Source organism: Carcharhinus amblyrhynchos, chromosome 5 (genome assembly GCF_965287045.1).
Source record: "Carcharhinus amblyrhynchos chromosome 5, sCarAmb.v2.hapA, whole genome shotgun sequence".
Classification (NCBI taxonomy): domain Eukaryota; kingdom Metazoa; phylum Chordata; class Chondrichthyes; order Carcharhiniformes; family Carcharhinidae; genus Carcharhinus; species Carcharhinus amblyrhynchos.
Window position 1 is genome coordinate 51,613,348 of NC_137328.1, and position 22,630 is coordinate 51,635,977.

The 22,630-nt window shown below is 43.5% G+C and overlaps 1 protein-coding gene across 1 annotated transcript in view; it reads left to right on the top strand.

Annotated features, from left to right (window-relative positions):
• Nucleotides 1–22,630, top strand: part of shc3 (SHC (Src homology 2 domain containing) transforming protein 3) — a 235,110-nt gene that overhangs the window by 87,957 nt on the left and 124,523 nt on the right. Inside the window, exons 3-4 of the mRNA XM_080188764.1 lie at nucleotides 8,042–8,105; nucleotides 9,410–9,529. Coding sequence (XP_080044890.1) covers nucleotides 8,042–8,105; nucleotides 9,410–9,529 — 184 coding nt within the window. The remainder of the gene's footprint in view (nucleotides 1–8,041; nucleotides 8,106–9,409; nucleotides 9,530–22,630) is intronic.

Below are 22,630 nucleotides of genomic sequence, written 5' to 3' on the forward strand. Positions count from 1 at the left end.
TTGATAAAATATCTCTCAATTCAGTCCTCAGTGAATTTAGGCACTTGAGAAGATTCTTTGTTATTATCAAAGCTTGGAGTGAGACACAACCCATCATCCGAGCTACTAGACTCTCTTTCATCCTGTGACCTAAGCTTTTCTTTAGCCAGTTTTTATTTACTTCTCTCTTTGAAGCTCTCTATCTTTATCTCTTCCCTCCCTTGCCAAGTTCTCTTTCTGGCGTTCAGATTCAAGCTTTCACATTTCTCTTTCTGCTTCAATTAAGCTGAATTATAGCTTGTTGTTCATCCATCGTCATCGATGAGGACCTAGACGCCATTAGTCATTTTGAGGCTGGTTGTGGTGTGTCTGAAGATGACTGATCAGGTCAATCCGGGCACGGAATGTCCTGGCACATATTGGACAGGCTTGTGTAGACACTGTCGTTGTTGCGCTGGTGGCTTTGGACTTGTGCAGCTCGTGCTTAAATTGTGCTTCAGCAATATACCTTGCTTCGTGAGCTTGACAGCCTTTACGGATAAGGCAGCGCCAGGTAGGGCAGTTTTGTGCCAGCATTTCCCAGGTGGTTGTGTCAATGTCAGGCAACTTCAGGGAGGCCTTGAGTGTGTCTTTGTAACATTTCTTCTGCCCTCCATGCAAGCATCTTCCAGCAGAGAGTTCCCGAAAAAGGAGCTGCTTGGGTATGCGCTTGTCTGACATACAGATGACATGACCTGCCCACCGGGTCTGCGCTCTCATCAGCAGTGTGTGGACTGATGGTAGACTTGCTCTAGAGAGAACTTCAGTGTCTGGTACTTTGTCTTGCCAACAGATGTGTAATATTCTGCAAAGACAAGTCATGTGGAAATGATTAAGCTGTCTTGCATGCCTTCGATACACAGTCCACATTTCACAGGCATACAGGAGGATAGTGAGTACCGCAGCGCTGTAGACCTTCAGTTTTGTTGCTGGGCTGATTCCTTGATGTTCCCATGCAGTGGAGCGCAGTCTACCAAAAGCAGAACTTGCCTTTGCTATTCTGCAGTTAACTTCTGTATCAATAGTCATTATATGGGAGAGGGTGCTGCCAAGATAAGTGAACTTGTCCACTGCCTGTAGTTTCTGCCCTTTGACTGTGATTATGGATTCTGTGTACGGTGCATGAGGAGCAGGCTGGTGCGTGACTTCGGTCTTTTTAATGTTGATGGTAAGTCCAAAGTTGTCACAAGCCGTGGAAAATTTGTCCATACTGACTTGCATCTCTGTCTCTGAGCCAGCATACAGACCGCAGTTATCGGCAAAGAGGAAATCCCTCAGAACAGTCTCTTTCACTTTGGTAATAGCATGAAGTCTCCTCAGGTTGAAGAGCTTCCCATCCACTCTGTACTTATTCCAGCAACACTGTCCTGGAAGGCATCATTCAGCATGGCAGTAAACATCATGCTGAACAGTGTGGGTGCGAGCACACAGCCCTGTTTGACGCCATTGGTGACTGGGAATGCCTCAGAGGATTCTCCGCCATCCAGTACTCTGGCCATCATGGAACTGGCGTACCATCTGAATTAATTTGGGAGGGCAGCCAAACTTGACATGATCCTCTACAGGTCTTGTCGGCTTACAGTGTTGAAGGCTTTTGTGAGGTCAACAAAGGTTGTGCAGAGCTCGCAATTCTGCTCCTGACACTTCTGAAGTTGGCGCGCAGCAAAAATCATGTCAGTAGTCCCATGACCTTTGCGGAAGCCACACTGTGACTCTGGAAGCAGGCCCAGCTCCAGATAAGTGACCAGACGATTTAGCAGGACTCTTGCGAGGGTTTTTCCTGCGATGGAGAGCAGCAAGATTCCTCAGTGGTTGTCACATACTTGCCGATTGCCCTTCCTCTTGTAGAGGCGTATGATGGAAACATCTTTAAGTTCCTGAGGAATGGATCCTTGCTTCCAAAAGGACTGGAACAACTCGATGAGCTTCTCAATAAGTGCAGGACCAGCAGCTTTATAGATCTCTGCAGGTATGGCAACTGCCCCTGGGGCTTTGCCACTGGATAGCTGGCTGACAGCTTTTGTGACTTCAGCTACTACCGGTGGATCATCTATGGCACTGATATCAACCTGGGGAATCCTGTCTATTGTCTCATTGTTAATAGATGATGGTCGGTTGAGAACGGCTTCAAAGTGTTCAGCCCATCTCTGCAGGATCTGAGCCTTCTCTGTAATGAGAGTTGTACCATCTGTACTCAGGAGGGGGGAACTCCCGAGAGATTGAGGTCCGTAGAGAGTGTTGAGGGCTTCATAGAACCGTTTCAAGTTGTTTCTGTCACTGTATCCCTGTGTTTCATCTGTCTTGGCGCTCAGCCAGGCATCCTGCATTTTACGTAGTTTATTCTGGACTGTCCTGTGAGCACCGGTAAAAGCATTTTTCTTGGCAGCTGATGATGGGTCATTCTGACAGGCCCGATGAAGACGGTGCTTTTCAACAAGTACAGCCTGTATCTCCTCATCATTCTCATCGAACCAGTCATGCTGCTTGCAGGTCGGGGGCCTGAGCATCTTCAGCGCAGATGTATGAATAGCATCCCTGAAGCATTCCCAGTCATCCTCAGCACTGCCTGCGAGGTGTAGGTCAGCAAGCTTGATTTCTAAGTCTTCAGCCAGTGCTGAAGCTATGCTGGGGTTCTTTAGCTTGGCTGCATTGATTCTTTTCGTAACCTTGCTTCCTTGTGGTCACTTCTCGGGTCTGATGCAGAGCCTCATTTTGGAGACAATGGGCCTGTGATCTGTCCAACAGTCAGCACCACACATGGCCTTGGTCACTCTGACATCCTGACATTCTCCTGACAATGACATAGTCGATAAGATACCAATGCTTAGAGCGGGGGTGCATCCAGGTGGTCTTGTTACGGGTAGGCAGATGAAAGGTTGTGTTGGTGATGAGGAGGTCGTGTGTTGCACAGGTCTTCAGTAAGAGTAGGCCATTACTGTTTCACTTGCCCACACCATGCCTCCCAATGACTCCCTGCCAGATTGCAGAGTCACACCCTACTCTTGCATTGAAGTCACCAAGCAAGATCAGCTTGTCGGTACTTCTCATTGCTGATAGTAGGGTGTTTAGTTCTTCATAGAACTTGCCTTTCATCTTGTCCAGGTTGTTCATTGTGGGGGCATAGGCGCTGATCAGGGTGGCTTGATTTCTTTTCTGCAGCGGAAGCTGTAATGTCATAAGCCAGTCGTTCACAACCTTGGGTAGACTATCAAATTTCCGAACAAGGTAACTCCTGACGGTGAATCTAACTCCAGCATCACGACGCTCATCGCTACCATGACCACTCCAGAAAAAAGTGTATCCACCTCCAGTTTCAGTCAACTGACCTACGTTAGCAAGACGAGTTTCGCTCAGGGCTGCAATGTCAATGTTGTATCTTGCAAGCTCTCTGGCAACTAAAGCTGTTCTTCTCTCTGGTCTGTCTGCTGTAGGGTTGTCCAAAAGCGTGCGCATGTTCCAAGTGCCAATGGTGAGAGGTGTCACCTTGTGTTTTATTTTGTTTGTTCGACCACAAGATGGGATCCCTGCCAGCTGCGGTAAACTGGCCAGGGTGTAGTGAAGCAGGCAATGTTTAGGGCACCTTTTCTAGCCCCTTCCTCACTCTACGGAGGTGAGCAGTGCGTTCATGAAGAGGACTGCTCAGTCGCCCAGGTAAACACCGAGTTCCACTGCTGCTTCGGTCAGCGGAAAACGACCGTTAGACCTGAACAGCCTGCGTGCAGGTCTGTGACTACAGCTCCCAGTGTACCCACACCTGTTGCTTTGTTGCTCGCCCATCGCCACAGGATTTAAAGGGTGAAACAGGACACTGATGATGATGATGTCGAAACTAGCATTTGATTTGGATTAAAGTGAGGGAGAGTTGCGCAGGGTCAGCCTCACTCTCTCTTCCCAATTCCCATCTAGATCCAGTGGCAAGACAAGAGTCAAGACGGCTGGAGGTTGGACTAGGCGCAGTGGATGACCAGGACATCTTCTGTGTCTTGTCCTGCTCTTCGCGTTCCACAACACTTGCAGAGACTGCCTTCTTGACCATTGGACCTTCCATTGGTCTCGTCCACTCAGTCTGCCGGACTCTGTCTTCACATGCTGGGATAGGCATCTCCCTATCTCACCGAGGCAACCCTCACCTGGTTTAGCCGGCTTATCGAGGCCATTGCCCGGGGTGTGGCTGCTGTCGCATGCAAACAGCTACGGGGAGCCACAGGTGAGAGCTGAGTGCCAGCTGGGGACAAAAGATGGACAAACCGCCCTGAAAGGACGCGACATGTTCTCCCACCAAATGTACTACGCCTCTCTGACACCCAATACACACCTGAATTATAGCTTATTCATATACTAAATTACCTGTGTCAGGCTTTTCTTCTAATTTCAGATGCTTTGCTATTAGCCAACTGTACATGTTTTCTTAGCCCCTCCTTTTAATTCCAGGTTCAACTTTTTTGCTAACATATTTAACATAGCCTTAGTTAACATTGAGGTTGAGTGTCTTGGGTTACAGGAAAATACTGACAAGATGGTCAAATGGGCGGATATGTGGCAGATAAAATTTAACTCTGAAAAACGTGAGATGATGGACTTTGGGAGGAGTAATTTGCCAATGGAGTATAGTATGAAAAGTTTGACACTGGGAAGTTCTGAAGAACAAAGGGTCCTTGGCATGTTTGTCCATGGATCTCTAAAGGTGGAAAGGCAGGCTAATAGGGTGGCGAAAAGGCATTTGGTGCACTCACCTTTATCAATCGGGATATAGATTACAAAAGCAGAGGGGTCATGATAGAGTTGTATAGAACTTTGGTGAATCCACAGCTGGAGTACTGTACGCGGTTCTGGCCGCCACATTATAGGAAGGATGTGAACGCACTGGAATGGGTGCAGAGGAGATTCACCAGGATGCTGCCTGGGATGGAACAATTTAAATTATGAAGAGACTTGGGTTGTTTTCTCTGGAGCAGAGAAAACTGAGGGGAGACCTAACTGAGTGTTCAAGATTATGAGGGGTATGAACAGGGTGGATAGGGGGCAGCTGTCCCCTTTAGTTGAAGGGTCAGTTACAAGGGACACTGGTTAAAAGTAAGAGGTGGGAGGTTTAGAAGGGATTTGAGAAAAATCTTTTTTACCCAGTGAGCGGTGATAGTCTGCAATGCGCTGCCCAGGAGAGTGGTGAAGGCGGAATGCCTCATATCCTTTAAAAAGTACCTGGAAGAGTACTTGGCACGCCATAACATTCAAGGCTACAGGCCAAGTGCTGGTAAATGGGATTAGGTGGGCAAGCCAGGGCCTTTCATGCATCGATGCAGACTCAATGGGCTGAAGGGCCTTTTCTGCACTGTAGTATTCTGTGATTCTAGTTAATTGTTGCAAATCACTTAGGAATAAATCTTCCCTCTTCAAAACATCACAGCAACTGACGAAGCCACTCTGCTTTTCAATAAGCAAAGGAAAATGAACTGTGATAACCTTATTTGTTTTAAAAACCGCAGGTCCCAGCACCTATTGTTGTATGTAGATTTGAGATCCTGCAAGAATGCTTAGTTTATGTTGTGATCCGGCTGGGGATCAGTAACTTTTTGTTTAAAATAGAGAAGTTTGAAATCTCAGTTACCCATTAGGAGAATAAAACCACACAATTCTGCAGTTTTAAACAAACAAAATAAACTTTATGACACAAAGTCACAAGAATAAAACAATCTACAATATCAATCTTGTACTGTAACATTCCAAATGAACATGACATAAATATGAATTAATAGGCAGACTGTGATTGAGCACTCCACACTGCACATTAAATGGCAGATAAGACGGAGACAGATCACATGGATTTCTCAGCAACTGACCCAGTTGTCAGTGACCATTATAAGTCAAAAATTCTCTTTAAAATTCTGCCTCCCTCCTCAGGGATTTCAATCCCATGTTAACATGAAGTACAAGAACTAATCACATGAACAAAGTATTGATTTGAGGAATCTACTCATTGCAGTCCTCTTCCCAAGGGATCATGTACACTTAGAGACTGAGTTTAATTAACATATTGATGGATCTTTGCAGCTTACACTCATAGGCCCAGGAAGTTACTCTGAGCAGTTCTCTCTGCACCTTGGGAACTTCCCAGAAGTAAGGTACAAAGCCGACTGATCAGGGCTTCTGCTGCATTTTAGGCAAAGTTATGATGTCAAAACAGGACAGCTCCAAGGAAATCCCTGCCTACTTGGTATTGTGTTGATTAATAATTCTGATCCATTCTTGTCTTGAGTGATTTTTGCTCCACTTTTGGCCTGCCTCAGTATCCCTGAGATAGAAGAGCAGCACAAAGAAAAAGCGAGGAAAGAAGAGAAAAAGAATGGAAGCCATTTGTTTCCATCCAATCATTAAAGAAACTCTTCTAACACTGCCATGCCATTTAGTGTTGTTTGAAAAGAATACATTATAGTCCTGAACTGATTGATATTTGGGGTATTTGGTGTAAAATACATTGTGCACTGGCAGCCACTCCATCAAATATGAAGTTCTCCCTGTAATATTGTGAATTGTTCTATGCTGCTTATTAATCTCATAAACCTGATTTATATCTATCATTATACAGGATTGCAATTGGTAACAGTGTCAGAAATAATTTGTGTGCAAATCTTTTGACAAGCTGACAGCAAGCTTCTCAAATCTGTACAGGTTGTCAGGTTTTGGGTCTTTTTTCACTCTTGGAGACAGATGTGGAGGACAAAAAACTGTTCATGAAATGCCACAATTATAATGAACACTGTCTAAAAATGTGCAGATTCTTGGGTACAAGATAACAAAAGGCAAGGTAACATCAGAAAGCCCATTTCATTACTCAATGTTCGTAAACAAATTGGAGCAATTTATACTCCCTAAAGCAGGCAGGAATGAGTCAGGTGGGTGGTTAAATTGTTAATTTGAGTCCCGACCTTGATATGCCTCCAACTCATTCACTGTTGGTTTTAGTCGAGGCGTGATGGGAGTGGGGAGGCATGAGCAACAAAGTTGTTCCAAGATGTGTTGACAATTTAAATATTTTCCTGAGGCTGCAAGCCTCGTTTGTTGCATTGTTTTGAATTTAACCACGAACAGACAAGCCTCAGGAGATGCGGCAGATATAACTTGGTGAGGAATTTAGGAAGCAGGAGGTGAGCATCTTTCCACCTACTTGCTGGATCAAGTGTGACTGGAAAACCCTTCATGATTAGACATCTGCTTGACCCCTCTGATCTTCCCCTGACCTTCCTCTGAGACCTCCAATCTCCCAATTCCCCAACCCATGTTTCGGATTTCTCTCTCAGCCTCCACCTCCCTCCTGAGATCTGATTCTCCCCCTGCAGGCCTCAGATACCAACCCCCGCCGCCCTTTGGTCTTCTGATATCTGCATCCCTGAGGCCTCCAATTCATCCCAAGGGCTCTGAAGCATCCGCCTCCAAGGCCCTGGGATGGGAACTCCCTCTATGTCCTTGTCATTGGTGTCACCACCACCCCCTCCATTATTGCCCACTGCAGGATCCCATATCTGATGAACTCCGGAAATTGGGTACACCCACCATAAACTGGATCAAGTCTATTCTGGATTGGTACACCACTCCCCCAGCCACTCTCAAAGCCACCGCTGGGGCTTGGGCTTACGGTTGGTTGTATGACCTCCTCTAGATTGCTCTCCATTCACCCTACCCTCCCTCTGGGGCAGCCTGATTGGAAGTTAAACATGTCAATCAAACTGACTTTCCAACAGCAAATCTGTCATTGACGTTACACGCATGATAATGTATGAAACCCTAATTTCAGGGTTCTCTATGCTCTATAGATCCCCGAACCCCACAAGGGTCAGCTTAGTTAATATCCAGTCCAATATCCCCTCTTGCATGATGTTTTGTTTTAATTCCATGGTATAATCAAATATAAACACAATATCTGACAGAGTACCTTAGTTCGTATATCTGTGTTGCTGTGCACAGTGTTAGTATGCGGGTTTATTTTGTTTAGAGAAGCTGACCTTACAGTAATACCTTTCTTTTTCAGAGAAGCTATCAGTCGAGTGTGTGAAGCTATACCTGGCACTAAAGGGGCTTTTCGAAAGAGAAAGGTATCTAAACAATTCTTTCTTTTCAAACTTGAGTTGTGCACAGAAGCTGATTTTGCATCTTCTGGACATGTGATAATCAGTCTGAGAAAGATTAATTTTATGATCCACAGTTCCCAACAGGGAAGTTGAACTCATATGCAGCATGGGTCAGAGACAGGGCTACAACATTCAAGTCTTTGTTTTCTGACTCACCCTCACTGCTAGAAGTACAGAATCATGGAATCAGCCCTACAGTAATTTTGATTCTTGCATAATTTATTGAAGTTCTAAATCCCAGTTTACCCATTTAACAAAATGTTTTGAAGCACAGCGCATTAAGAATGTTTTTACTTTGTTTCAGTTAATGGCACATTGCTTGTTCCTAATGAGTCTTCCCCCTCCTCCTCCCACATGCATCGCAGCAGCTGTTACATAACAATGTAGAAATGATTTAAAATTCCTTTCACTCTTTTGCTGGAATGTTTTTGTGCTCTGAAAGAAGGAACTTCATTAAATAAAGAATCAAGCAGTCTGAGGCAGTACTTGTCATATTTTATATACCCCATCCACCATACTGTGGTTGCAGTGTATGTTTACTACAGGATACCCTGCAGCAACTTGCCAAGGTACTTTAACAGCCTCAAGTCATGTCTTCCACCTAGGACAGCTGCATGGGAATAGCATCACCTCCAAGTGTTCTCTCAAAGTCATGCATTTATCCAGACTTAGACATATATCGCTGTTTCTTTATCATTGCTGGACAAAAATCCTGCAATTACAGCACCAAGCAAAGATCTTTATGAACTGCAGTATTTCAGTAAGAAAGCCCACCATCACCTTCTAAAATGCAAATTGGAAACGGCAATAATGCCTACCACATCCCAAGAATGAATTTAAAATACTGTTGATTTTGCTGTTTTGTTTTGTAATCGAATTAAGGAGTGATTGATCAATATGTCTGAAAAGCAGAATTACAATCCAGTGCTTAACTCTAAAAAAATCTTTACAATTTGGGATCATTTATCAGATACATGCGGGATCAGTTAGCTTAGTTGGCTTGGTGGTTTGTGTGTGGGCCAGACGAATACCAACAGCATGAAGTTTGGTCCTTGTTTCATTTGTTATAAACTGGGTGATTGCTTTCGTGCCCTACCAATAGTAAAAAATTATGGCTGTCGTTTGGCGAAAAATCAGCAAGGGCCTGCCTTTGTTTTTAGAACTCAAGAAGAAGTAAGAGATTAGGTACAGGGTCACACTTATTCTTGTTAGTGTCTTCCTGGAAGTAACAGTGTGAGTAATAGTTTTTGTTTCACTTGCCTTTACAGCCACCAAGTAAAGCATTGTCTAGTGTACTTGGTAAGAGCAACCTGCAGTTTGCTGGAATGAACATCATTCTGAATATTTCAACCAGCAGCCTCAATCTAATGACGCCTGACACTAAGCAGGTAGGCATCTTGTTAAAGGTATGAGCTAATTTGTGCGGCAGGTATGATACTATAACCACACATCTCAGATATACTATGCATGCACAGAATCAGATACATTGAAAGCCGAAAGATAATTTTAGGATGTGTGGGAAAATGCAAAGTTGGGTGGAGCATTAGATTTGAAGTGGATTAAATTTGCCAGGCCCAGGACATTGTGGAGAATTAGATCAATTTGGCTTCCATTTTTCAGGATATACTATATGTATGCAATATGTGTCACAAAGTAATTTTATTTGTAAAGTAAAAGTAAAAGGTAAAGTCACCGTAACCCCAGATGAATATAGGCTGTGAGTGGTGGTGATTTAACCTGAGGATCATCACACCTCAAGTGAAAATCATAGAAGGCGGTCATCATGAATAACCTCAGCCAGTACGGGAATTGAACCCAAGCCATTTGCATCGCTCTGCATCAGTGGCCATTGTCCAACCAACTGAACTAAACTGATCTTCATAGGCCTTCATAGCAAGAGGATTTGAGTACACGAATAAGAATGTATTACGCGTTGGTGAGGGCACACCTGGAGCATTATGTTTTGGTGTCCTTATCTGAGGAAGGGTGTTTTTGCTATAGAGGGAGTGCAGTAAAAATTTATCAGGCTGATTGCTGGGATGGCAGAATTGTTATATGAGGAGAGACTGTCAGCTAGGATTATATTCATTGGAATTTAGAAAAGTGAGAGGGGATCTCATAGAAATTAATAAAATTCTAACAGATTAGACAGGATAAATTCAGAAAAAATGTTCCCGATAGTGTGGGAGTCCAGAACCAGGGGTCATAGTTTGAGGATAAGGGGTAAACCTTTTAGAATTGAGGTGAGGAGAGATTCTTGATCCAGGGACTGATGAATCTGTGGAATTCACTACCACAGTAAATAGTTGAGGCCAAAATGTGTGATTTCAAGAAGAAATTAGATATAGCTCTTAAGGCTAAAGGGATCAAGGGATATGGGGGGAAGGCAGGATCAGGATATTGAATTTGATGATCAGCCATGATGAAAATGCATGACAGAGCAGGCCTGATGGGCTGAATGGCCTACTCCTACTTCTATTTTATATGTTTAAATGTTTCTATGACCCACTTTACTTACTTAACCAACTGACTTTCCTTGTTTTATTTTGAAAAATACTTGATGGGTAGCAGATGGAAGATCAATTGTTTTGAGATAGGGGTGTTTATCTGAACTAATAACCTATAGAGGAAGTATCTTGGAATGAATATCTGTCTAATCTATATTAGTCAGTTGGAAGGAGGGTTTGAAGCCTGGGATAAGATTTTTTTTGTCCAATGTAGGGAGGAAGGACAGAACAGAAAATACTGAAAATACTCAGCAGTTAAGCAATTTACATAAAAAGAACTGACAATGTGAACTTTTCATCAGAACTCAGCATTGAATTTGTGTCATTTGATTGTTAGTAATTTAATTGTGGAAAATCAGTTGCTTATTACTGAGGTTCTACAGTATAGTTGAAATGAATTTTTCATGGAATTTATGTGACTTGCATCATGGTCAATTCTGTCTGCTCATATGATAGTTCCCCATGCTCAGTACCATTTATGTGTCTGTAACAAACAACAATGTTAAAGTGCACCACTAGAAGTTATCTAATGTTCTTTGGTGTTCTCCATTATTAGATCCTTGAATTCCTTATGCAAATGAGCATGCTGAAAACTGTTCCTCATGTATAGCCGTAATTGCCTGTAATGTCTGCTAACGGCACCAATCAAAGCTGTGTTTTGGCCATGCTCCAGTGTGCACTCAAAGGTCTTGACATAGACTACACATTCAGTTGTGGACAGACAGCAACCTCTTCCACTTACAAAGGCTCAGGGCTCACACAAAGGTTATTGAACATCGACTGAGTGAACTATTGTTTGAGAATGACTGAGCTCTCATTGCGTGTACTCCAGAGGACATTCAGCTACTTGTTGATCGCTTTGCCTAGCCTCAGAACACTTTGGGCTCATAACAAGTCTGGAGACAGAGATCTTGTAGCAAAGTACATCAAGACTGCACAGTCACTGCCAACAAATCACCCCTCTGTTCAGTACAGAAGTTTAGAAATCTTGGGAGTATCCTCTCCAATAACACTATCTTGGATGACAAAATCACCTGGCAAAAGCAAGCCCAAGGATTAGCAGACTCAATCACAGGCTTTGGAAAGAGCATGATGTTTGGCTCAGAGAGGCAGTGGTTCTTGCATCACTTCTTTATGAGTTGAGACTTGGACAACCTATTAGCATCACCTAAAGTGACTAGAAGCATTCCATTTTCACTGTATGAGACCTATTTGCAACAGCAAATCTTCAGCACTGAGATTCTTGTAAAGTGCTGCTGCCTGGCATCGAAAGCAAACTCATCAGAGCTCAGCTTCACTGGGTTGCTCATGTGGTTTACATGGAGGATTCCAAAGGCAGTTCTTGATACATGGTTACAAAAAAAATCTTTAACAGACCCAAATGAAGGGGTCCCTGTCATTTTGCCATTTGAGGAGAACAGAGTCCAGTGACTGCAGGACAAGTTAGCGAGACAAAAAGCCAATGCTTCCATCTACCTCACCAATATTGACTTCAGATCTCCGGATGGCCTTACCCCAGAAGTAGGTATCATGACTGTTGTTAGGATAGCGGGCATTGACCTGCACTGAGGATCATCGTATATGAGGTGGTAATTGAGGGAGTGGAGTGTCATTCATTGCGGCATATTATAAAGTTGATATGTGGCAATTGCAAAGTAACATGCATGCAGTTAGTAGCACCTTGCACCATGGGGATGTCTACAATCCAAATGAAATCACATGTTCACTTTGCCTGCTGCTCTCTGGCAAGAGAGAAGGAAATGTTACACAGCTCCCTTTGTGTACAGTGTCAGCCACCTTCCTTATGAAACAATGTATGGCAAGCTGGACGAAGCTGTATGCATCGCCTGCTCCAGCTAAAATATGACTGAAGCATGAACATTCATTGTTTTGTTCACCTTGACAGCTACCAGCAGTGGGGTCCCTGCTCTGAGGCTGCAGTTCAGGCTGCAACAGTTGGCAGATTTCAATGAGCACATTTTTTGAATAAGTGGAGACAACTCATGCACTGCTGTATGCTGATGTTTATTGGGAGAATTGCTTCCTGAAGACCGTGGGTGGATATAGTCACTTGCTGAGAGCCCTTCTTCCCCTCCTTTCCTCTTTGAGAAGTTTGTCCTTCTGCACAATCTCCCTGTCAAACCACATGACAGGGGGATTGGTGATTACATCAAACATGACAGAGAGCAAGAGGAACCCAAGAAGGGAGAGGCGAGGCTGTTGCCATGTGCCACAGCCACTTCTTGTAGACGTCTGCAACTTCAACTGACAGCGTAAACTTGCAAACACTGCTACCTCAGCAGCAGCCAATAGAAACCATTTGAGCAACTAACCTGAGAGTGTGGGGTGGGGAGAGGTCCATTCTACTGCTTAACATGTGTTCAGCTTTGCAAGGTCAAGAGAGGGCATTAGTTGGAATGTTCAGGTCCAAACTAGTACCTCTGGTGTCAAATCAGTGCTGTGCTGATATAATCTGATTAATGCTCGTAACCAAAAGAGTGTGTGGAATGGCTAACACCAGAAGTGTGCGTGCAGGGTACAGACACAGTTTGAACCCAAAATAGCACCTGTAATGCTGAAAGTGCATATGCTACATGAGCAAATTATGTGATATGCAATTGAAATTGCAGAATCATTGCTAGAACTGACATTTATTGGTGTGGACCAGAATTAAAAGAACCGTTTAAGATCTTTTTGATCTAATTTGAACCTTCAATAAATTTTCAAGGACAATTCTGAGTCATTGGTCTTTATTAACCATCCCCCCCTCTGCCCCCACTCCTCATACGTGATAATCAGGACAAGATTAGGACTTGGGGGGAAAGAGTTAAAAAATGAAATCTGTGTAACCTAATCCCGCTGCCATGTATGTACCATCATTTTTGCCGTGGCAAATAATGAGGTATCCAACTAACAAATTTAAATTACCTCCTATGGTATAATTGCAACACGGTTTGAAGTTCACTTTTGTTGCATGTATTCCCAGAGATTGGAACTCTTGGCAGCAAAAGTGAGGCAGGCACTGTTGGGTCCCCAAGGTATACGGATCTTTCAGTGCTCTTTGTGTGTAAGAGGTAGCAGGTGTACTTCTGCGTGGCTCCTCCAGGAAGCCTTTAACTCTCAATTAACCAGCCATGATCTCTAGCATTAGCCTTCCTCCAATACTCCAATATTTCTGGCTTCACCTCTGCTGAATGTTGTTCCCCCTTCACACTCCACCCCATTGCCAACCTTCTCCAATCCCAATAGGAAATTTCACCTCAGCCTTCATTCCACTGGTTGCTGTATGTCATGGGCTGGATTTCAGGCAGGAGATTGAGATACAAAATTAGATGAGCCCTTGTCATTAAAAATCAGCAGGATCAATGCAACCTGGTCTTGGTGGGATGTTTGGCTATTTTTGGCCTCATTTGGGCTCTTCCCACCTCCTCAGAATTCTCAGAGTCATTGACTGTGCAGTACCGAAAAAGAGAGAATAAAGACCATTTGAAGCATGTTCTTGTGGGGTTAGGTGTGTGGCTAAATCTTACAGGAAATGCTAAGTCACAAACCAACAAGATTGTATTTCTCAATGGAAAGTTCAATCTTCTTGAAGATGAGATTTCTGGTCAACAAATTGTTAATTTTTCATACAAATAGCTTAATGATATGTAGAAATAAACAACGGCATGGTTAGAATAGTGAAGCCTCTGTTCACTGGAAAAAAAAAGACGAATTCTTGGCAGGGAAAGACCAGGCATGTTCTCGTGAATTAAATGCGCTAAAATAAATCATATTAAACCATTCTTTTTCACATTTGGCTTGAGTTCATTCAACTTGCATTGCTCTCAAACTCATGACACTAATTGCAGTAGAGGAGTTGTCTTCCATTTTTTGCGCTCTAATTGAGCCCTATAGTAACTGCTGGACTTCTTATTAAGAAAGCTTGTTCTCAGAATTAATATTATCCCATTATTTGTGGGTTATTGTGTTGGATTATTTGATTGAATGAGTTCAGAAAGAAAATATATTTTCCAGAGTTTCAGATCCACTAGTGTTGAGTTTCAACTTGTTGTGAATATTAATTGACAGGCAGGTGCAGCACCTGTCTGATTGGAGGGAGCAAATCCTGTTGTGTATTACACTTAGTGAAGCTAACACCTGCTCAACTGCAGGCAGCCATTTTGGAATTAACTTTATTTAAAACTCCCTAACAGGGAGGGCAGCAGATAAAAAAAGTTTATTTATTTATTAGTTTATTTATAGATAAGGCAATATTACAAAATGCTCAGATCTTGCAATATACTATATTACATTCCACTAAATAAACAACTTCTAGATTAAAATATGAAATGATACATGTACATAAATTCCCAGAATATAATATGAATAAACTAATGTCAACAATACCTGAAGTTTTGGCATGTTGAGTTGTTTAATTGTTTTTTTCGTAATCACAAACAAAATATATACAATTGATATTTCCATTGTAATTGACGTGAAAAAAATGTTCCTTAACATCAACAAAAATATTCATATTTGATAAGAAATAGTAAGAACATTTTCTTCTTCCTTCATGCATACTTTCAATGAACCTATCTGCCTTCTTTCCCTTTATGCCTGAATATCTCATTTCCATTAGTTAGACACTGTTCTCTCTACTTCTTTGGCCGCCAAACCTGAACTTTGATTTTGACTGCCAATTCCACTCAATGGTTGGCATTACGATGTTGATTGATTTGCCTTGATCAAAGACCCCTGACTAACTTTCCTATCTCAGTGGATACTATAATGCTAGCAAATTTCCAGTTTCTTTCTGATATTCAATTTGAGCTGTAAAAGGAATATGTCCTATAGTTTGCCATGCTCTGCCTTTGTCAGTTTTCCTCTTTCATCCAAATGATTTATGTGATTCATGTTTACAGTTGCACAAAACCTTACTTAGGCCTCATTTAGAATACTGTGTACAATTCTGGTTGCCATACTACCAGAAGGATGTGGATGCTTTGGAGAGGGTTCAGAACATATTTACCAGGATGTTGCTTGGTCTGGAGGGTATTAACTATGAGGAGAGGTTGGATAAATTCAAGTTGTTCTCACTGGAACAATGGAGATTGAGGGGTGACCTGATAGAGGTTTACAAGATTATGAGTGGCATGGACAGAATGCACGTTCAGATGCTCTTTCCTAGAGTAGAAAAGTCAATTATCAGGGGACATAGGTTTAAGATGCTTGGGGAAAGGTTAGAGAAGATGTGTGAGTCAAGTTTTTACAGAGAGGATGGTGAATGTCTAGAATGCACTGTCCGAAGAGGTGGTGAGATAGCAACATTTAACGGGTAACTAGACAAATACATGAATAAGATGGGAATGGGCGGATATAGACTCCAAAGGTGCATACGGTTTTAGTTTAGGCAGACATCATGATTGGCATAGACTTGGAGAGCTGAAGGACCTCTTTCTGTGCTGTACTGTTCTTTGTTCTTTGACATTGATGGATTCTAATCTTCACAAGGTACATGGATGTGCTTTACAACAACTTCAATCACATATTTGTGTGATGATATGTACCTTTAAGAAATATGTGTATATCATGTTTTTTTGTAACGGATATGTTTAGAATTCAGATCTGTTTGCAGGATGCCTAGGAAAATCTTTAAATTAGTAGCCAGGAGAACAAGATAAATACTCATTTTAAACATGGAGTGTTTGTTTAAGCAGAGATAATGTGTTTACTTGGGTTCTCCCTGGGGTTTTAAAGTAGAGTTTTGATCGGATTGATTGACAGGGTCATGTGATTAATGGGAGGAGCTAAGCGTTTGACAAAGTACCTCACAAGAGGTTATTGCAGAAGGTCGAGGGACATGGAGTTGGGGGTAGGGTGTTAGCGTGGATAGAGGATTGGTTGTCAAATAGGAGGCAGAGAGTGGGGGTCAACGGGTGCTATTCGGATTGGCGGATGGTGACTAGTGGAGTGCCCCAGGGGTCGGTGCTGGGGCCTCAGCTTTTTACCATTTATATAGATGATCTGGAGGAGGGAACTGAGTGTAGGGTGTCGAAATTTGCTGATGACACCAAGATTGGGGGAACGGCAAATTGTGCGGAGGGTGTGGAGAGTCTGCAGAAGGATCTAGATAGGCTGGGCGAATGGGCCAGGAAAGGGCAAATGGAATTTAATGTTGGCAAGTGTGAGGTGGTCCACTTTGGTAGGAATAATGGTAGGAAGGATTATTACTTACGGGGCGAAAAACTGCAGCAGGCGACGGTGCAGAGGGACCTAGGGGTCCTTGTGCATGAGTCGCAAAAACCCAGCTTGCAGGTGCAGCAGGTGGTCAGGAAGGCGAATGGGATGCTGGCCTTCATAGCGAGGGGGATTGAATATAAAAGTAGGGAAGTCTTGCTGCAGCTGTATAGGGCATTGGTGAGGCTGCAGCTGGAGTACTGTGTGCAGTTTTGGACGCCGCACCTGCGCAAAGATATTTTGGCTTTGGAGGGAGTGCAGAGGAGGTTTACTAGGCTGATGCCGGAGTTGAGGGGGTTGAGCTATGAGGAGAGGCTGAATAAACTAGGCTTGTACTCGTTAGAGTTTAGAAGAATGAGGGGAGATCTCATTGAGACGTATAAGATGATGAATGGGATGGATAGGATAGAGGTGGAGAGACTCTTCCCGCTCAAAAAAGATAGTAGGACTAGGGGGCACAGCCTCAAGATAAAGGGGGGGCGGTTTAGAACGGAGTTGAGGAGGAACTTCTTCACTCAAAGGGTGGTGAATCTCTGGAATTCTCTGCCCGTTGAAGTGGTGGAGGCTGCCTTGCTAAATATTTTTAAGACGTGGGTTGATGGGTTTTTGATAAGAGAGGGGATTAAGGGTTATGGGGAGAGGGCGGGAAAGTGGAACTGAGCCACAACAGATCAGCCATGATCTTATTGAATGGCGGGGCAGGCTCGAAGTGCTAGATGGCCTACTCCTGCTCCTATTTCTTATGTTCTTATGTTCTTATGAAAGAATGGGTTTCAGTTTCATTTTGAAAAACAAAGGGAGTTGTTGCTTGGGCTGCCTGAATAAAGCAGTGACTTTCTCTCTCTCTCTGAAAAGACTCTCAAATCTCCAGGGCTGGTAACCTAAGTTACAGCAAGTATGCCTTGTTTTGCTAACTAAGTTTAAAGATGGGGTTTAAGTCTATAAGAGGAATATTACTTGAATTGGAACACATGCTGTTAGGTTAGCAGTTAAGAATTCTATCTTGTCATTTTTACATATTGTTCAATTGTTAAAAGTTAAGCTAATTCATTTGTTCTAAAAAAATTTTGATAAAAGCTTCCCAGTTTGTCAGTAGAATTGCATTTGGAGAGAAACACCTTTTCCTCATACTAATGCCAAAATAAAAATTGTTGAGGTCAAGTCTGGTTTCACAACATACCTTGGTGTTTCTGATCTAGTACCCTAACACTTGTCCTTATCACATCAGTGGTCTTTTACCGTAACCTTCAGACCAGCACTATACTTTCTAAATAGCTCATCTTCATTTTGGGCAGAAGTTTCCCTAAATTTGGCAAATTCTGACAGAGAATGGGAAAAGCATCATTGAAGCTGTTGGCATCATCAGTGGCTTTCCCAAGGATAGCAAGAGTTTTTATAAATATATAAAAAGGAAGAGGCTGGCTAGGGTGAACGTTGGACCCTTAGAGGATGAGAGGGGGGACTTAGTGGTAAGGGATGGGGAAATGGCTGAGGTCTTGAATAACTTTTTTGTTTCGGTCTTCACGGAGGAGGACGTGAATAATTTGCCAGGTGTTAGCGATGGAAAGGTGGTAGGACTGGAGGGTCTCAATGACATTATTGTTACTAGAGAGACGGTGCTCGGCAGACTGGAGGGACTGATTGTGGACAAGTCCTCAGGACCGGATGGAATGCATCCGAGGGTTCTGAAAGAAATGGCGGAGGTGATAGTGGATGCCTTGGTGGTTATTTTCCAAACGTCGCTAGATTCCGGGGAAGTGCCGGAAGATTGGAAAACGGCTAATGTTACGCCGTTGTTTAAGAAGGGTGGCAGGCAAAAGGCAGGGAATTATAGGCCAGTTAGTTTAACGTCTGTTGTAGGTAAAATGTTAGAATCCGTCATCAAGGAGGAAATAGCGAGGCATCTTGAGGGGAATTGCTTGATAGAGCAGATGCAGCACGGTTTCATTAAGGGGAAGTCGTGTCTGACAAATTTATTGGAGTTCTATGAGGATGTGTCTAGGGCGGTGGATAGAGGAGAGCCAGTGGATGTGGTCTTTCTTGATTTTCAGAAGGCGTTTGACAAGGTACCTCACAAGAGGTTATTGCAGAAGGTAAGGGGGCATGGAGTTGGGGGTAGGGTGTTAGCGTGGATAGAGGATTGGTTGTCAAATAGGAGGCAGAGAGTGGGGGTTAATGGGTGCTATTCGGATTGGCGGATGGTGACTAGTGGAGTGCCCCAGGGGTCGGTGCTGGGGCCTCAGCTATTTACCATTTATATAGATGATCTGGAGGAGGGAACCGAGTGTATGGTGTCGAAATTTGCTGATGACACCAAGATTGGTGGAACGGCAAATTGCGCGGAGGGTGTGGAGAGTCTGCAGAAGGATCTAGATAGGCTGGGCAAATGGGCCAGGAACTGGCAAATGGAATTTAATGTTGGCAAGTGCGAGGTGGTCCACTTTGGTAGGAATAATGGTAGGAAGGACTATTACTTACGTGGCGAAAAACTGCAGCAGGCGACGGTGCAGAGGGACCTCGGGGTCCTTGTGCATGAGTCGCAAAAACCCAGCCTGCAGGTGCAGCAGGTGGTCAGGAAGGCGAATGGGATGCTGGCCTTCATAGCGAGGGGGATTGAATATAAAAGTAGGGAAGTCTTGCTGCAGCTGTATAGGGCATTGGCGAGGCCGCAGCTGGAGTACTGTGTGCAGTGTTGGTCACCGCACTTATGCAAGGATATTTTGGCCTTGGAGGGAGTGCAGAGGAGGTTTACTAGGCTGATACCGGAGTTGAGGGGGTTGAGCTATGAGGAGAGGCTGAATAAACTAGGCTTGTACTCGTTAGAGTTTAGAAGAATGAGGGGAGATCTCATTGAGACATATAAGATGATGAATGGGATGGATAGGATAGAGATGGAGAGACTCTTCCCGCTCAGAAAGGACAGTAGGACTAGGGGGCACAGCCTCAAGATAAAGGGGGGGCGGTTTAGAACGAAGTTGAGGAGGAACTTCTTCACTCAAAGGGTGGTGAATCTCTGGAATTCTCTGCCCGTTGAAGTGGTGGAGGCTGCCTTGCTAAATATTTTTAAGACGTGGGTTGATGGGTTTTTGATAAGCGAGGGGATTAAGGGTTATGGGGAGAGGGCGGGAATGTGGAACTGAGCCACGACAGATCAGCCATGATCTTATTGAATGGCGGGGCAGGCTCGAAGGGCTAGATGGCCTACTCCTGCTCCTATTTCTTATGATCTTATGTCCTTATACCGATCTGGACTTAGATTGAGAAACCTTGACGGCAGTCCCATGATGTCATGCTGGAGGACTGGGCTCAGTCTGTCAGCAACTTCATTTTTCGAAGATTAGGATGCCATTTTTAAAAGCCACCCCCATATATAATAGTTCACTCCCCAGTGTATTACCCCTCCATGAAACCATCCTCCCCCATGCAATACCCCGGCATTGACCCCTGGCACTGTCCAGCCAGTGGGACGTGTCCGAGGCATGACTCTGTTCCCCCATGGGTGATGCAGTGGGAGCTCTGTTCGCCATGCCTTGAGAACAAGTTGAGTTTCACACTAGTCTGCCCTCAGCGTGAATAGACTATCTTATGGGGGATGATTCAGCCGCAGAGCCTGATAATTACATGTTAAAGGATGGCTATGATGTTCCCAAGTTGAATTTCAAGAAATGTGCTTCATCTCTGGTAGGTGAAGGGACATTCATGTCACGCTTTTATATTAGCGTGAAATGTGATTTGGATATGTCACAAGGATTTCTGCTCCTATTGTTGAACCCTCCCAGGAGTGGAAAATCCGGGCCTTGTCTTTCTTTTCCTTTACTTTACTACTGAGCTAACGCATACTAAATCTTGTCTGAGGAACAAGTTTAAACACTAACTCATAAGATTAACGATCAGTTGTAGAATGTGGAGGTTATTTTGCAGGAATTATCTAACCTGTGTCAAAGAAAAACATGGAAAGTAGTGCCCAGTATGTCACCCAGTAAATCCTTCTGCAAAGACCTCTTCACAATCTGTACACTTGTTTCTGCAGCACCATTCAATACTGGGTAATTATGGTGTGCTTGGCTCTATTCTTACTCAGAGATATTTCACTCTTTTCCGATTATGAACAGTGGATCATATTATCTGACACCAACACTCCTGGCAATCCAAAAATTGCAAACCTCAAAAGATTTGTGGTATTCGGCTATGACTCAACAATTATCCACTTGCTATTGCAATTGACCTGAACATAGCACTTGTTCCTTTCCAATGCAAAGAAATCAAACATGGGGCAGAATTTTACCCTCCCCCGCTGATGGGTTCAGAGGTGAGGTGCGGAGGAGACTTGGCCTACCCATCTGCCCTTGCTCCAATTGAAGCCCTTAAGTAGCCAATTATTGGCGGGGGGGGGGCAGAGGGAGGGGGTGGGTACGTGTCACCTTCGTCAGCAGTCCCATTTAACATTGGGTGCCCCACTTAACTGTAGGACTTCCTTTCCCAAACCTCCACCCAGCCATCAGCCTCTCCACCAACATCCTAATCCCCCATCGTCTACCACTCCCAAGCCTCCCGTACCCTCTCCGCCGAGACCTCCAATACTTAACTGTTCCTAAAACCCCTGGATTTAGGATTTGGGCACTGATTTCAATCCCAGTCTTGTTCATTGCAGCTTCTGGATCCAGATTGGCCAGCAGCTTTCAGTGGCAGGAGTCCTTCCTGCGAGAAGAGTAAAAGTCCCGCCTCCTATCAATTAATACTCATTGGAACATGTAATCGCTGTGGGACAGAAAGTATCAGCAGAGATATGTTCTCCATCAGTTCTTCAGATGGTGAGAAGGGAAACTTCCATCTGAAAAATCTTGGCATGGGCATAGGGAGGTGATGGCCTAGTGGTATTATTGCAAGATTATTAATCCAGAAACTCAGTTAATGTTCTGGAAATCTGGGTTCAAATCCTGCCATGGCAGATGGTGGAATTTAAATTCAGTGAAAAGTATCTGGAATTAAGAATCTTCTGATGACCAGGAAGCCATTGTTGATTGTCAGAAAAGGCCCACCTGGTTCACCAATATCCTTTGCAACAGGAAATCTGCCATCCTTACCTTGTCTGGCCTATGTGTGACTCCACAGCCACAGCAATGTGGTTGACTTTCAACTTTCCTCCAAGGGCAACTAGGGATAAGCAATAAATGCTAGCCAGCCAGCATCGCCACATATCCCACAAATGAATTTTAAAAACTCATTCCTGTGGTTTCCTCGTATTTGAACATGGAATGTAAGGAATCTTGGTTGGATTATTTTTCATTCTGTGACATATTTCACCTACTCTTCAATATCTTCATCTACCTTTGTATACCAAAAATAGCTTCTCGATATTGCTTTCATTCAGATTATATCCCTGTGTACTCTTGAAGAAGTTCCTCTCACAATCTGTCTGTAAATCTTAGTGAAATAATGACTCAACTCTTAAACCTGATAGCAGAAAATCTTATTCACACTCAAGTTTGTTTCTACGTGTGAAATACTCCTGCAATTTCTCATCATCACACTCCATTCATGGCATAATTGAGCACTTTACTAAGCACCACATCATTGTGAGTTTCTTCACTGATTTCTCTGGCAGACTTGACATGTCATTTGTGAATGTAAAATAACTTACAATAACCCAGTGGCTAGAATTGGATCAGTCTTCATGAGAAATCCCAAAAGAACATTTGCATTAGCATGATCTGCTGAGGAATTGAGCAGACTGAAAAGGCCAAAAGCTACTGATGTATTTAA